This window comes from Podarcis bocagei (assembly GCF_964188305.1).
Source record: "Podarcis bocagei genome assembly, chromosome: 1".
NCBI lineage: Eukaryota > Metazoa > Chordata > Lepidosauria > Squamata > Lacertidae > Podarcis > Podarcis bocagei.
In genome coordinates, this window is record NC_138125.1 from 72,901,181 (window position 1) to 72,914,706 (window position 13,526).

The 13,526-nt window shown below is 46.5% G+C and overlaps 1 protein-coding gene across 1 annotated transcript in view; it reads right to left on the minus strand.

The window, feature by feature from the left end:
- Window positions 1–6,487: 6,487 nt before the first annotated feature.
- The window catches only part of RRAS2 (RAS related 2), a 31,798-nt gene continuing 24,759 nt past the window's right edge, over window positions 6,488–13,526 (minus strand). The window contains exons 5-6 of the mRNA XM_081187387.1: window positions 11,249–11,367; window positions 6,488–7,743 (exon numbers count right to left, since the gene is read on the minus strand). Coding sequence (XP_081043513.1) covers window positions 7,656–7,743; window positions 11,249–11,367 — 207 coding nt within the window. The 3' untranslated portion in view covers window positions 6,488–7,655. The remainder of the gene's footprint in view (window positions 7,744–11,248; window positions 11,368–13,526) is intronic.

Here is a 13,526-nt window from a genome sequence, read left to right on the forward strand (position 1 = left end):
AAAAGGAGGTTTAAAAAAAGCACACCTGTTGGCACAGGCCAACTACACCTGTTAAGAAAGTTCAGGAATTCTCATAATACTTAAAAGTTCATTCAAAATAGCTTTATGCTCTTATTCCGGAAACCGCATGCTTTTGCTTCTCTGTGGAAAATAGAAGTTAAGACAAAAACATTCCTCAGTCAATGATTTAATTCTTAAGATTTCAGACATTTTCCATACATTCCTGGGATGTTAATTTAAAAAAAACAAAAACCACAGGGAGTTTTCATCATTTAGTTCCAATATGAGATTATTTGATATACAAAGTGCTGATATCAGGGTTTGAGGTTTCTTTGTGGAGAAGAAGATTGATTTACCAGAATTTATATATAATCTGTCAGGTTTATATCTAAACCTCCGCTCAGAATACAGCTTTTGATTGCATTCTAACAGTTAAGCTTCCGTTGTGCAGACTGCTGCTTTTCAGACGATTTTGTTAAGTTTCTCTGCTACCGTATTGGCCCAAATATAAGCCGCACCCGCATATAAGCCGCACCCTTAAAATTCAAGTCATATTTGCAGGTGTTGCCACCAAGCCAGTGCCAAGAGGCAGGTGCGCAGCTTGTTGGCAGTGCGTGTGCTCCTTAGCTGCTTGGCGGTGGGGGTGAACAGCACACCCACCTCCCAGCTGGTTGGCGGTGCACGTGCTCCCTAGCTGGTTGGTCTGCACATGCTCCACCCACCGCCAATCAGCTGGGAGGCGGGCGCACCGCTCCCCCCACCGCCAAGCAGCTAGGGAGCGTGCACGCTCCCCAGCCGCTTTCAGCAGCATATGATAAAAAGTCATGAATATAAGCCACACTTATATTCTCTTCACGGTCACACTTTCCAGAGTGTGGCTTATATTGGGGGCAATACGGTATATCCAGTACTATTTTTCTAGAAAAAGAGGTGCCAGAGCTCACCATGAACGCCTCCCTTACCCACTTATAATGGCAATGGCACCTACCTGAGGTGGTAGGAACTGAGTTCCAGCTGATAAAAACCCTGACTGTATCTATTAATTTGTCAGATAAGTGAATCCCTTTTAGATGTAGCTCATCTTGTTAAGAAAAAGACTAAAGGGAAATAGATCTAATAGGACACCCAAGGATTAAGCTTTTGAATTTACATAATAATCTCAAAACACAGGCACCTGCTCAACAATTTGGGTACAGAACAAAAAAAACGCCACACAAAAAAGGGTTAAGAGATCCCATTTGTGCAAATGGGGGGGTGCCAGTTTGATAACACATTGAAACACTAACAATTTTGAGACCAATCACTCCAAAAACAAGAAATCATTCTACAAAAAAACAAAACAAAAAAGAATTCTTTTCCAGAACGGAGATAACACAGGGGTGAGGGGGAGGATAATAGCCATTCTATTTATTGCCTCTTGAGGTTTGTTCATGCTTGTCAGTTTTACTATTGAGTTCTCAAATGCCATCTTTTGCTGCGTTGATCAAATCTTTCTGTGTTGCATGGTTCTTTCCCAAACATCTTATCCAATAATTTTGTACCAATCCTTTGTTTCCATCATTTGCTTTGAACAGCCAGGGCTGCTGACCATGCACTGCTATTCTGAGATTGCCACTACAAATGCTAATCCTTATGTACTTTGCAGATACGGAAATCTAATATGGGGGAGTGACTAATGGGTAACATTTGCACCAGATGACAATGTGGTAACATCACGGCACAATTTGTGCCACACCAGACATTACGAGGAAGAAGATCTTGTAGCATCTAATACAATCCAGTGTCCAAGCCCTAGAATGTCACTGAAATTTTTGACATTTGAACTCTCTCTCTCTCTCTCTCTCTCTCTCTCTCACTCACTCACTCACACACACACACACACACACACACTAAGACATCACTGTGTTGCATTAGCAGAGCACAGCACTAGATTGACTAACATCTAGAGCAGTGTTTCCCAACCTTTTTTGGGCAAAGGCACACTTGTTTCATGAAAAAAATCTCGAGGCACACCACCATGCCAGATGGGGAAAGGTCACTTTTTACTTATGTAAAAAAAAATAAAAAAATAGTAACAGCATAGAAGGTAATGGTTAGGCTAGCATCCCTCTTCCAAATATGCTAGGTTTTTATTTGCAGGGACTGTTCTACATGGGAAGGGGAAAGGAAAGTTAATAGAAGGAAAGGCGGGTGGGAGAGAAAGAGAAAGAAAGAGGGAAGGAAGGGGGGAAGAGAAGTGGAAAGGAGGGAGACCAAGGCGGGGGAGAAGCGTCTGGAGAGTTGCTCCGAAGTTTGGGGGGCCGCGGGGGTGGGCGCACGTCCCAGGAGGCGGAGGCCAGCCCGGGCTGGGAGCTGCGCCGCGGCCCGGGGGCGGAAGGCGGACCGCGGCTCCTAGGATGTGGAAAGGGGACAGCGGCGCAGGGGGAGGAGACCCGCACGGCTAGGGCAGCGCGCAGGGCGAGGGGAGCGGGCCGGAGGCGGGCGAGGGGGGCCGCGATCCCGCGCGCCGCGAACATGGCCTCCTTCCCCGCGGGCCCCGTCGAGCCCCCCGGCCGGGGAGTGCGGCGCACCCCCGCCGCCGGAGGAGAGCAGAGGCAGGAGGAGGAGGACGAAGGCGCTGCCGAGGAGGCGCGCCAACTTCTGCCAACTTCAGCGCCCGCCCCGTCGCCGCAGGCTCCTCCCGGCCGAGAGCCAGAGGACGGCGGCGGAGCAGGAGGAGGAGGATCGGGTTTGGCGATGGCTGCTGCGTCCTCTCCAAGCGCGGGGCTGGCCTCCGCCGCGCCCGATCCTCCACGCTCGCCGCGCTTCTTGGCGGAGCAGGTCTCGTGCGTGTGCGAGGCGCTGCTGCAGGCGGGCGACCCCGGCCGGCTGGGCCGCTTCCTGGGCTCGCTGCCGCCCGACGCCGAGGCGCCGTGCCTGGAGGCGCAGGCGGGAGAGAGCCTGGCCAAGGCGCGCGCGCTGCTGGCCTTCCATCGCGGCGACTTCGCCGAGCTCTACCGCCTGGTGCAGAGCCGGAGATGGGATGTGGGAGGGAGCTCGCCCCGCGTGTGCTCGCTGCCGCCGCCCCGCCTCTCGCCGCCCGACTCGCCTGCCTCCTTCCCACGGAACACAAGGCAACGTTCCACGGCACACTAGTGTGCCGCGGAACACCGGTTGGGAAACACTGATCTAGAGCAAACTGTCCCTGCCTTATTTCACTCCTCTAGAATTGAAGTGCACAGTTGACACCATGCTATTAAGAACAGCTGCAGCTCTTACTCAAGAAAGAGAATGTCATTGTGCTTTCTATGCATGCAAAGTTTACATGCATAAAAAAGATTGCAGTGAAGTTAGAAGACATACAGAGAGTAAAGTTGAGTCCTATCCTACTCGATGGAATCATGGTCAGGTCTACACCTGTTGGAGAGCTAGTGGGAGTTAGATGCTAGAACAAATTCCCCACACCTCTTGATGTCTCTTCTGCTATTATTCCCAACAATCAGTGTACCACTTCAGAGCCATTTGGTGCCATTTATACCAAAAGTATTTTGCAACTTTGGTCTGCACTAATAACCAGAGAGTGGGCAGCAACTGGTGCTTCAGTGAGAGATGTGAATTCTGGTCCAATGCCAAAACTGAAAAATAAAGACAGGTGTATAGGAAAGTTGTGTGTTTTTGTTTTGTTTTGTTTTGTTTTGTTTTGTTTTGATTTGATTTGATTTGTTTTGATTTGATTTGTTTTACAGAATGCTTTCAATCTTCACAATTCTTATTGGGCATTCATACTGAAATGAGGTCATTCGCCCCTTGACAGACAGACAGACAGACAGACATAGGAACTCAGACTAATGCAGGAGACAGTCAACTCCAGTTTACGTATTGTGCTGCTGCTGCAGTTGCCCTGCATGAACAGCTGGGATATTGGCTGCATCCTCTCCCATCCTGTAAGAAGCGACTGAGTGGAGCCAGAGCCAGTTTCTGTGGTTGCTGAGAAAGGCACACAACTGGGACACCAGTTGCTCTTTCTGGCCAGCTGAAGGGGCACTGGATGCAGCACTGCTAGACATCTCTCTCTCTCTCTCTCTCTCTCTCTCTCTCTCTCTCTCTCTGCCCTTCATTGAGCAACCTGAACAGCAGAAGGCATGTAGTGCATCAAGGGCTAAGCAAGAGAAAGGAGACAGGCAGCCGGATTCAGCGCAAAGCTTCCAATTGTTTTTTCTTTCCCATGTTACCCACACAATTCCCAACTTTGGAAGTATCTCATTTTCCACCAGATAACTAAAAAGGTGTAGGTCTGATACAAGAGAGAGAGAGAGAGAGAGAGAGAGAGAGAGAGAGAGAGAGAGAGAGAGAGAGCTGGTTGAAAATGGGGTTTGTACAATTGCCAAGAGTGGATATCAAAAACCCGGACGATTTCCAAATGCATTAAGCACCTTTGGCTGTCCAACATAACTTCTCCTCCTTACCCTGTGTGCCCCTAAATCTGTTGTGAGTTTCCTCCCATATTTGGGGTGGGGAGCAGGGAGATGAGGGAAGGCAAGTCCTGTTGCAGACCCAACTGTTTCGTTGGTTACTATCCCAGGAGATAAGATAAAGGACGCAGTGGGGCTATGGTCTAATCCACTGAGCCTCTTGGGCTTGCCAATCCAAAGGGGGAAGGTAAACAGTGTTTCCGTGTGCTCTGGCTTCTGTCATGGTTCTCCGTTGCACCAGAAGCAGTTTAGTCATACTGGCCACATGACCCGGAAAGCTGTCTGTGGACAAACACTGGCTCCCTTGGCCTGAAAGTGAAATGAGCGTCACACCCCCATAGTTGTCTTTGACTGGATTCAACTGTTCAGGGGACCATTTTTATTTATTTATACCTATCCCAGGAACACAAAACAGAGCCATCTTGTGCAGTGCGTACCTAGTTGTTGATCCAAAGTGGTGAAGGAGTTTGGCTTCTTCCCGTTATGGATCTTTTCCAAACTGAGGCCTGCATTTTCTAGTGAACAACCTTCCAGGTGTTGCAGACCAGTGCTTGACAGCGACATTCCAACCACACAAGGTTAGAGGTTCTTTCTTTCCTTCACATTCACACCCCTACCTATAACCCAGGCAAGCAAAAGGTAATCTCAAAAATGACTATTCAGATTCTTCAGGAAGATTTGGGAAATGGGCTTTAGGCTCATGCATTACTCTCCTCCCACTGGTGGTTGGAAGGGAACTACAAAAGTTATCTTCTGGCCCTAGGAGATAATAAAGTAAATACCAATACAGGTGAGTGAAGGGACCACAAATAAGGTCTGGGAAGATCAAGGACTGAGTACATGAGCCTAAGATCTGTTCCTAATCCTCTTCAATGAAGATTCAAGACAAATAAGGGAAGACAATGTACAAGCCTACTCTGCTTGTACATGAACTACCTTGCCAATTCTCCCATGATTTACTTACATAGTGACACGCTCATTAGCCAAGAGCGCTTGTGAAGTTGGTCCCAACTTATCTGGCTCTGGATAAGGTGATCTGTGCTTTTGGAAGGGTGGGAGAGGAACAAAGGACATAATTAACTCTGCACATGAAGAGGGCTGAATCCTCATCAGAACTTGTGCCTTGAAACTGCTCATAAGTTGAAAGTAAAGAAACACCCTGGTTGATACAACTATTACATATTCTACCACCACAGAAAGATGACTGGTTTCACAATGGGGTTTCTCCTAAAACAAACTGAACAGAAGATTCCAATGTAATTGGCATGGGCATGTGTACCAAATACTTTTTTCCGCCCAAGGAAAAGGTGAGTGGGGCTGGGGCTAAATCTAGTTCCTTACTCTCTTTCCCAAACAGTTGGTGGTGTGATTACAGGTTTTCTGCACAAGATTTACGAGAGCAGCAGAGGCTCCAACTGAACTGGAAAGAACCCTTTATGCAACCTCTGCTTGTGAGCAATTTAAAAGTGTTCTACATTCAAGTTACATTTCAACAGCCATGAAGTATCTGCTTGCAACAATTTAACAGAGCACTGTTTTACACCAGGATGGGTTGTCATCTTTTAATCAGACAGCTCTTGAGTTATTTTAGCCTGAAAATGTGTAAGCCCATATTACGGTTTCAGAAACTGGTCTCGTATCCTCTCCAAACTTTGATCCAGTGCTTAAAAGAAAATGGAAATAGACAGTGGAATTTCTCTTCCCATAAATGACTATATCCAGTGCTATTTTCTAGAAAAAGAGATGCCGGAGCTCACCATGAACTTCTTCCTTGTTCTCTTAGAATGGCAATGGTGCCCACCTGAGAGCTGCTGGAACTGAGCTCCTGCTGAAAAAAAGCCCTGACTATATATCCTATTTAATTCTAGCACCTGAACTTATGCAAGGGTATGTTTAATAACCTGCTTTATACTTTTGGTGAGGTGACAAAAACTGCAAATACAACCCAGTATTTAATGTCACAGAATAAGCCTGAATTATTTGGCTACATTTTGCGTCATTCAAAGTTGAACAGCATTCACAACTGAACAATCATGTAAAGGTTTGTACAGTTTAATAGTCACATAATGGTCAGTCATTTGTAAAGGGTATGGAAGGCAATTTGAAAAACATGACAGTTTAACAGATACATTGGGCAGGCCCATAATCGGCCACTGGTGTATACAACTGGAACAGAAAAGAGGTTCTACCACAGTTCTGCAGATCTTGCATTAATTTTGTCAGTTAAAAGTGTACTGTGAGAATTAAATACTCATCTTTACATTTACACGTTATGCCATGAAAGCATATTTGCTTACAAACATATAAAAATACTTGTTAACTAGTTTGATAAGAAAATAATGTATAAAAGTATATAGCAAAAAACATTTAATCATCTGACAATGAAAAGAGAAAATTCATCTGTTTTTTTATCTTACATCAAAACAAAAAAACAAAAAACAGCTACAGGTTTAGTTTTCTTGAATCCCTTACCTGGAAAATACAAAAGGAAGACACAATTTATTCCAAACCATGGTGTAAAATCTTCTAAAACTGAAACAAATGCCCAAGTCCAGAGTGAGCACAGGTATTTGGCCACATAGTTGTAATAATAATAAATCCTGTAGCTGTTACTGGAGCCATAAAATAAATACAGTAGACTGTTGACCACTGAAAAAGCTGCAGCATAAACAAGAGCTGAAACACACAAAAAATCTTTACTGACAATGAAATTCAGTGTATTGGCTTCCTGTAAGGCAAGCTGAATTTTGAAGTCTAACCTACTAAAGGGTAAAACCTTCAAATCCACTTTTTAAAAAAATACTCTACATTTTGATCAGAGGATTCCCTCTCAAGTGTGATTAATACAGATGTCACAAGTGGAAAAAATACCCATACCAGCAATGCTTAAGCTTGACTTCAATACCTTGTTTAATATTGTTTTGTTTCCTTTGTGAATAAAACTCCACAAGGTGCAAGCTTCTTGACACAAGAGGAGAAAGAAACCGGGAAGTATTAAAAGAAGCCTTAGTGTTTTGACATCTGCCCTGAGATGACTAAGATGTCTTCTAGACTGGGTCAGCCTTGTTCTTTTAGCCTAAGGCTACTTTGGTGACCATTTATACGACATGCACATATAAGGCTAGACAAAACACCGAGACACATAGAAAGGTAGGCAGAAAGGTAGAATTAATCTGGCAGTTGACAGCTTGGTTCAGAGGATTCTTAGAAGATGACACAATGACATCCTTTCTTGTCCTTTTCCTTCCTTGTCGGCTCTGGGGAAGGAGGGCATTCTTGCTCTTGAAATTTCCTGTGAATGAAGAAAAAAATGCCCATAGAAACAATACACTCCAGTCCAGTGCAATTCCATATATAAAAGGGACACTAACTTTGCTTTTCAACTGACCCTAGATTCCTCTGCTAAAAAATACAGCTGCATTGTCAATACAGACTATTGTCCATTTCTCTTAATATACATACCGTATTTTTCGCCCTATAAGACACACTTTTTCCCCTCCAAAAATGAAGGGGAAATGTGTGCGTCCTATGGGGCGAATGCAGGCTTTCGCTGAAGCCTGGAGAGCGAGGGGGGTTGGTGCGCACCGACCCCTCTCGCTCTCCAGGCTTCAGGAAGCTATCCGCTAGCCGTGGGAGACCCAGCTCTCCCACGGCTAGCGGAGACCTTGCCAGCACCCAGAAGCTTGGGGCGTGCTGAACTCCGCACACCCCAAGCTTCGAGATTAGCACAGCGGTCCGCTAGCCCTGGGAGAGCTGCGCGGCTCTCCCAGGGCTAGCGGACTGCTTGCCGGCACCCAGAAGCTTGGGGCGCGCTGAGCTCCGCACGCCCCAAGCTTCGGGATTAGCGCAGTGCACCTGGGGGGGGGGGAATAAATTTTTTTTCTTTATTTCCCCCCCCAAAAAAAAACTAGGTGCGTCCTATGGGCCGGTGCGTCCTATGGGGCGAAAAATACGGTAGGTCTGAAGATGAAAGCAGATTTCAACTTTTAGGAATATGTGTGATATTACTGCAGCAATGCAGCAAGCAGCCGAGGTATTCGAGGGAATAAAGAGACCCTTTTAGCTCCCAGACTGATGTGTTTTGTGGAGATCCAATCAGGTTTTGTGGAGCATTCACTGTTGGCAATACTTGAAATGTCTCATCCTAGCCTCTTCTCCCACAGCATGGTGTCTTCTGCCAATGCTTGGTTGGAAAGGACTGTAGAAACAGTCTAGGTTGAAGGCTTCACCCCTTCTAGAGGCCAGATGCACAGCAACAGCTGTCCCATGGCATAGAAGTCCCTGGAGTATCCTAATACACACTGGTGTGGGTGCAGCTTGATCGTATAATGCAGTGTTTCCCAACCACTGTTCCGCGGCACACTAGTGTGCCGCGAGATGTTGCCTGGTGTGCCGCGGGAAAAATTAAAGAATTCGAAAGATTTTTTTTTTAAGTCAAATTTTCGATTGGGGCACCGTCACTAGATGACCCCTGGGGTTCCCTCCCTCCCACTCTGCGCCTCCCTCCTCCTCCTCCTCCTCCGGGGAGGCCCTTCCTGGCTCTCGGCCAAGGCTTGGCGGCTGCAACTCACTCACTCGCTCGCCCACCCGTCCCTCCATCCCTGCACCCGGCCTCTCCCCCTCCGTCCCCGGCGCGGGGGCTGCCGGGATCCGTAGTCCCCTCGCCCTTGGGCTCCGCGCCCGCGCGGGGTGCACAGACTACGTTTCCCAGCGTGGCCTGGCGGGCCGGGCGTTTTGTTTGAAGCGCTCTTCTCCTGGCCATGGAATGAGCGCAGCGGCGGCGACCGGGCGGGCAGGGGCTCTTCCGCGCAGACCCCGCGCAGCCTGCCTGCACCCCCGCGGAGATCGGGCGGCAGGATGGAGCCCGGGGATCCCCGCGGAGGCGGAGCGGCGGCGGCGGCTGCCCCCCAGGTAGGGCTGCGTCGGGGGGGTTTATTTTTGCAATGCTGCATCCGCGCCAGAGGGGACACATCGGACCGCGGGGAGACCCCTTGGCGGGCGTGCAAGGCAATGCATGCGTGCAGGCGTTGCATGGAGTGCAGTGCAATGCAATGGCAACGCGGCGCCCTGCATGCATGCATGCATGCAACTTCCACCGGCGCTCCGGACTTGGCAGGTGAGGGGGGTCCCCAGTGGGCGGCAGAGAGAGCCGGGAGGGCGAAGGGGAGCCGGGGGGGGAGCAGCGCTGCTCCCCGAGCCGAGCCCGGGGGGAAACTTCGGCGTCGTTGCGCCGGGTGTTGGAAGCGGAGGCTGGCGGGGGCCCCTCACCTGCAAAACCTGGTCGCCTCTCATATATTTCGTGCATTGCATTCATCGCCCGCTTTCTCCTCCAAGGAGCTCCCAGGGGCGTGCGTGGTTCTCCCCGTGTTATCCTCGCAACAACAGCCCTGCGAGGTGGGTCAGGCGAGTGGCCCAAGGGAGCACCCAGGGATTGTCCTGGCCAGGTGGGGTGATTTGAACCCTGCTCTCTGCCCAGTCTTCATCCTCATTTAGCCCCCACATGTGCATGACTGTGCATGACTGAGGTTTCCCCCCGTCTTGGCTATGGTGTGAGTCTGTGCTGTTAATTAATGGGGTTCTGCCTTCGGAGAAGATGAGCCAGCCCTCAAGGAGGTGATTATGTAATTTGCTAGCAATTCATGTCCCTCCCGGCGTGACGCTGCGCGCTGACGTCACGGGGCTGTAATGGTGGTGTGCCTCGAGATTTTTTTCATGAAACAAGTGTGCCTTTGCCCAAAAAAGGTTGGGAAACACTGGTATAATGCTGTTGATTGCTAGAACTCAAAATAGCAACATAGACAACACATCCCAACAGGAGTATTACTGAATGAAAAATGTGCTCAAGTTAAAGTAAAGGAGTCTGATGTGCGTAGCTTTTCAAGATATTTTACATTAAACAGCAAGTGTTCCTGCTTATAACACTTGTCTTTTTGTTATTAAAGACAGGAAGCTTGAGATAGCGAAAGGCTTTCCATCTACCCTGATAGACTATGAACAAGAGAAGTGCTCACTTTACGCTTTCCTGGCAATGTCAGGCTAACAGAAAAACTACATATCCTCATTGAGGAGATTTTTAGAAGCTGAACTGAACACAGTGTTGTCCTGAAGGAAAAGGGTAGTACAGTTATACCTCAGGTTGCATACGCTTCAGGATACATATGCTTCAGGTTACAGACTCCGCTAACCCAGAAATAATACATCGGGTTAAGAACTTTGCTTCAGGATGAGAACAGAAATCGTGCTCCAGCGGCGCGGGAGCAGCAGGAGGCCCCATTAGCTAAAGTGGTGCTTCAGGTTAAGAACAGTTTCAGGTTAAGAATGGACCTCCGGAACGAATTAAGTACTTAACCCGAGGTACCACTGTACTGTACAAGAACAAGCTGAGTCAGTGGCCAGTGTCAATGTTGCAGTTCCACAATACATTGTCTATAACAACACAGGGGTAAAGATATTATATAGGACAATTCACGCTGGAACTCTTGGCAACATTAACATTCCCCATTACATGATACTGTTAAATGACCCAGTCATACTGTGACAACAGTGTCAAGGTGGATACATTTAAACAAGACGCAAGGGAAATTGCTACACATCTGCCAAAAGAAAAAAGAAAAAGTATGTGTTCCTATGTGCCTCACATTAATTCTAGTGTTACAAAAACATAGTAGTTTACATTTTGTTACAGTATTCAGGCACTTTCCCTATACAGAAATATCAAAGGGAAGCTGTGTTTCTTTTCTTTCTTTCTTTCTTTTTGTTAAAGTGCATTTCAATATATTTACAATACATGGGCTTACCTTATAACTCTGACAAGCTCATGAAAAGCTTGGTCTACATTCAGTCGTATTTTTGCTGATGCTTCCATATATGTTACCTTCAGCTGCCTTGCTAGTTGTTGACCTTCCTCTTGCGTTACCTGAAAACAAACCGAGATAGGATACGCATTCAGCAATCTACTGGTGCTTTCCAATCGGCTGACTGACCTAATGAATACTCTCATCACCTACAGCAATTTTTGCATATTACCGGCACTGCAGTCCTGTGCAAAGGCTTCTTCAACTCTGGTCTTTGTCAATATGTTATTTGAATACAAATGTGTTTTTAAAATTTAGAGCCCAAAGCTCTGTAAGGCTTAGAATCAAACTGTTTCCACATAAACTTTGAATGTAGAATTCATACACAAAAGTGTTGCAACTAAACACTGGCCTCAGATCAGTAGCCTGAATGTTGAAGTGACTGAGAAGATAACAAAAAATATGAGGAGCCTGGCCAGATCAGACCAATGGTCCATCTAGCCCAGCATCCTGCTTCTCCATAGCAGCCAACTAGCTGTTTTGAAAAACAATATTAGCAGGGCATGAAAATAATGGCTCTCTCCTGGGCTATGGTCCCCCAGCAGGTGGTGTTCAGTAGCATACTGCCTCTGAAGCTGGAGGTAATTTATAGGTCATCATGAGTACAGTGGTACCTCGGGTTACAGATGCTTCAGGTTACAGACACTTCAGGATACAGACTCTGCTAACCCAGAAATAGTACCTTAGGTTAAGAACTTTGCTTCAGGATGAGAACAGAAATCGCGTGGTGGCGGTGGGAGGCCCCATTAGCTAAAGTGGCACCTCAGGTTAAGAACAATTTCAGGTTAAGAACGGACCTCCAGAACAAATTAAGTTCTTAACCCGAGGTACCACTGTAGTAGGCAATGCACTGTGGAACTGAAACTTTAACACTGGGTCTAAATTGAGTTCTTGCTCCACTTCCTCCAATAACACCTACCTTCTACCTGTGCAGCCCAAGTCACTATGCTAAAAAAATGGAATATTAAAACTATTAGGAATATTTGAACTACTGGATCCTTCAGTTACTGGATCCTACAAGGAAAGCAGTGCCTTTATTAGGCGACATTTCTCTCAGCACATAATTAAGTGACCTCCCTCGTTCCTGCTGGGGAAATTTGTAACAGACACGTCCCTCTTTAAGGAGATATGGAAGAGGGTGCACTATTTACTTAAAAGATTTCTTACCAACACTTTTTCATAAGGTCCCAGGCGGGGTTAAAACAACAGAAAGTGTGCTTACAAGCTATTGCAATTAGAAAACACATAAAACCATTCATAAATTAAAAAGGAAGGTATGGCAAGCCATTCCATCTGACCCACATTAGTTACTATTCCAGTACTGCAGCTTCCCTAAATAAATTTGCCTTGATGTGCATGAATTTCCACATAATGTCATTGGTGGTATCCAATCTAACTCCATGTGTCAGTGCAAGGGGAGAAGGTATGTTGCACAAGCAGAAATCCTTGCATTGGCCAAACAAGTTAAGTGAATGCCACTCATTGTGTTCAGTTTATTCATTGTATGGCAAGATATATGCCATAGGATTCAGCTACCTCGGAGCTGAGCACAGCAGACGGACATTTGTTTAGGGTTCTGGAATAGTCTTGATAATGTGCCAGCTCTCAAAGTACTTTTCAAGTTGTAGATAGTGCTTGAATTGTTTGCAAGATCCAAACAGATGGGAAATAAGAGTGCATACTTGTTCATAAAAGTGACAACTTGACTTCTTGCATTCAGAATGGAAACCCCCCTTTTACTAGAGGTTACACTAGCTATTAAGAGATGGTCCTCCTGGGCACACTCTCATGGGATGAGTAATTGTTGGTATGGCAAGTGTTGTAAACATAATGGAAGAGAGACTCATGCCTTGATAATGATGTCATGGATCATTGTCTCATCCTCATAGATTTTGACCTGAATCATTCATATGGCAATTACTCAGGGAACAAGCTGAGTTAACGTAGAAAGTGTAACATTATAATCAGGAAGACCAGTTTCCTAAACCACTTCCTAAGTATCAAGCCTCTTTATGGGAACATGTATGTATCCACTACAGATGCCCTTATCTTAGCACCCCATTCCTCCAAACAAGGACTGTCAGATCTCCTTTATAGCCACTTGATGCTAAATGTCATTGACAAAAGGGATTTGTTCATTACCAGAGTGTCTCCTCCCAAAAAAAACTACAGATCAGTCATATGGAAAGGGATAATTCACAATAATGGTTTGGCCTACCAA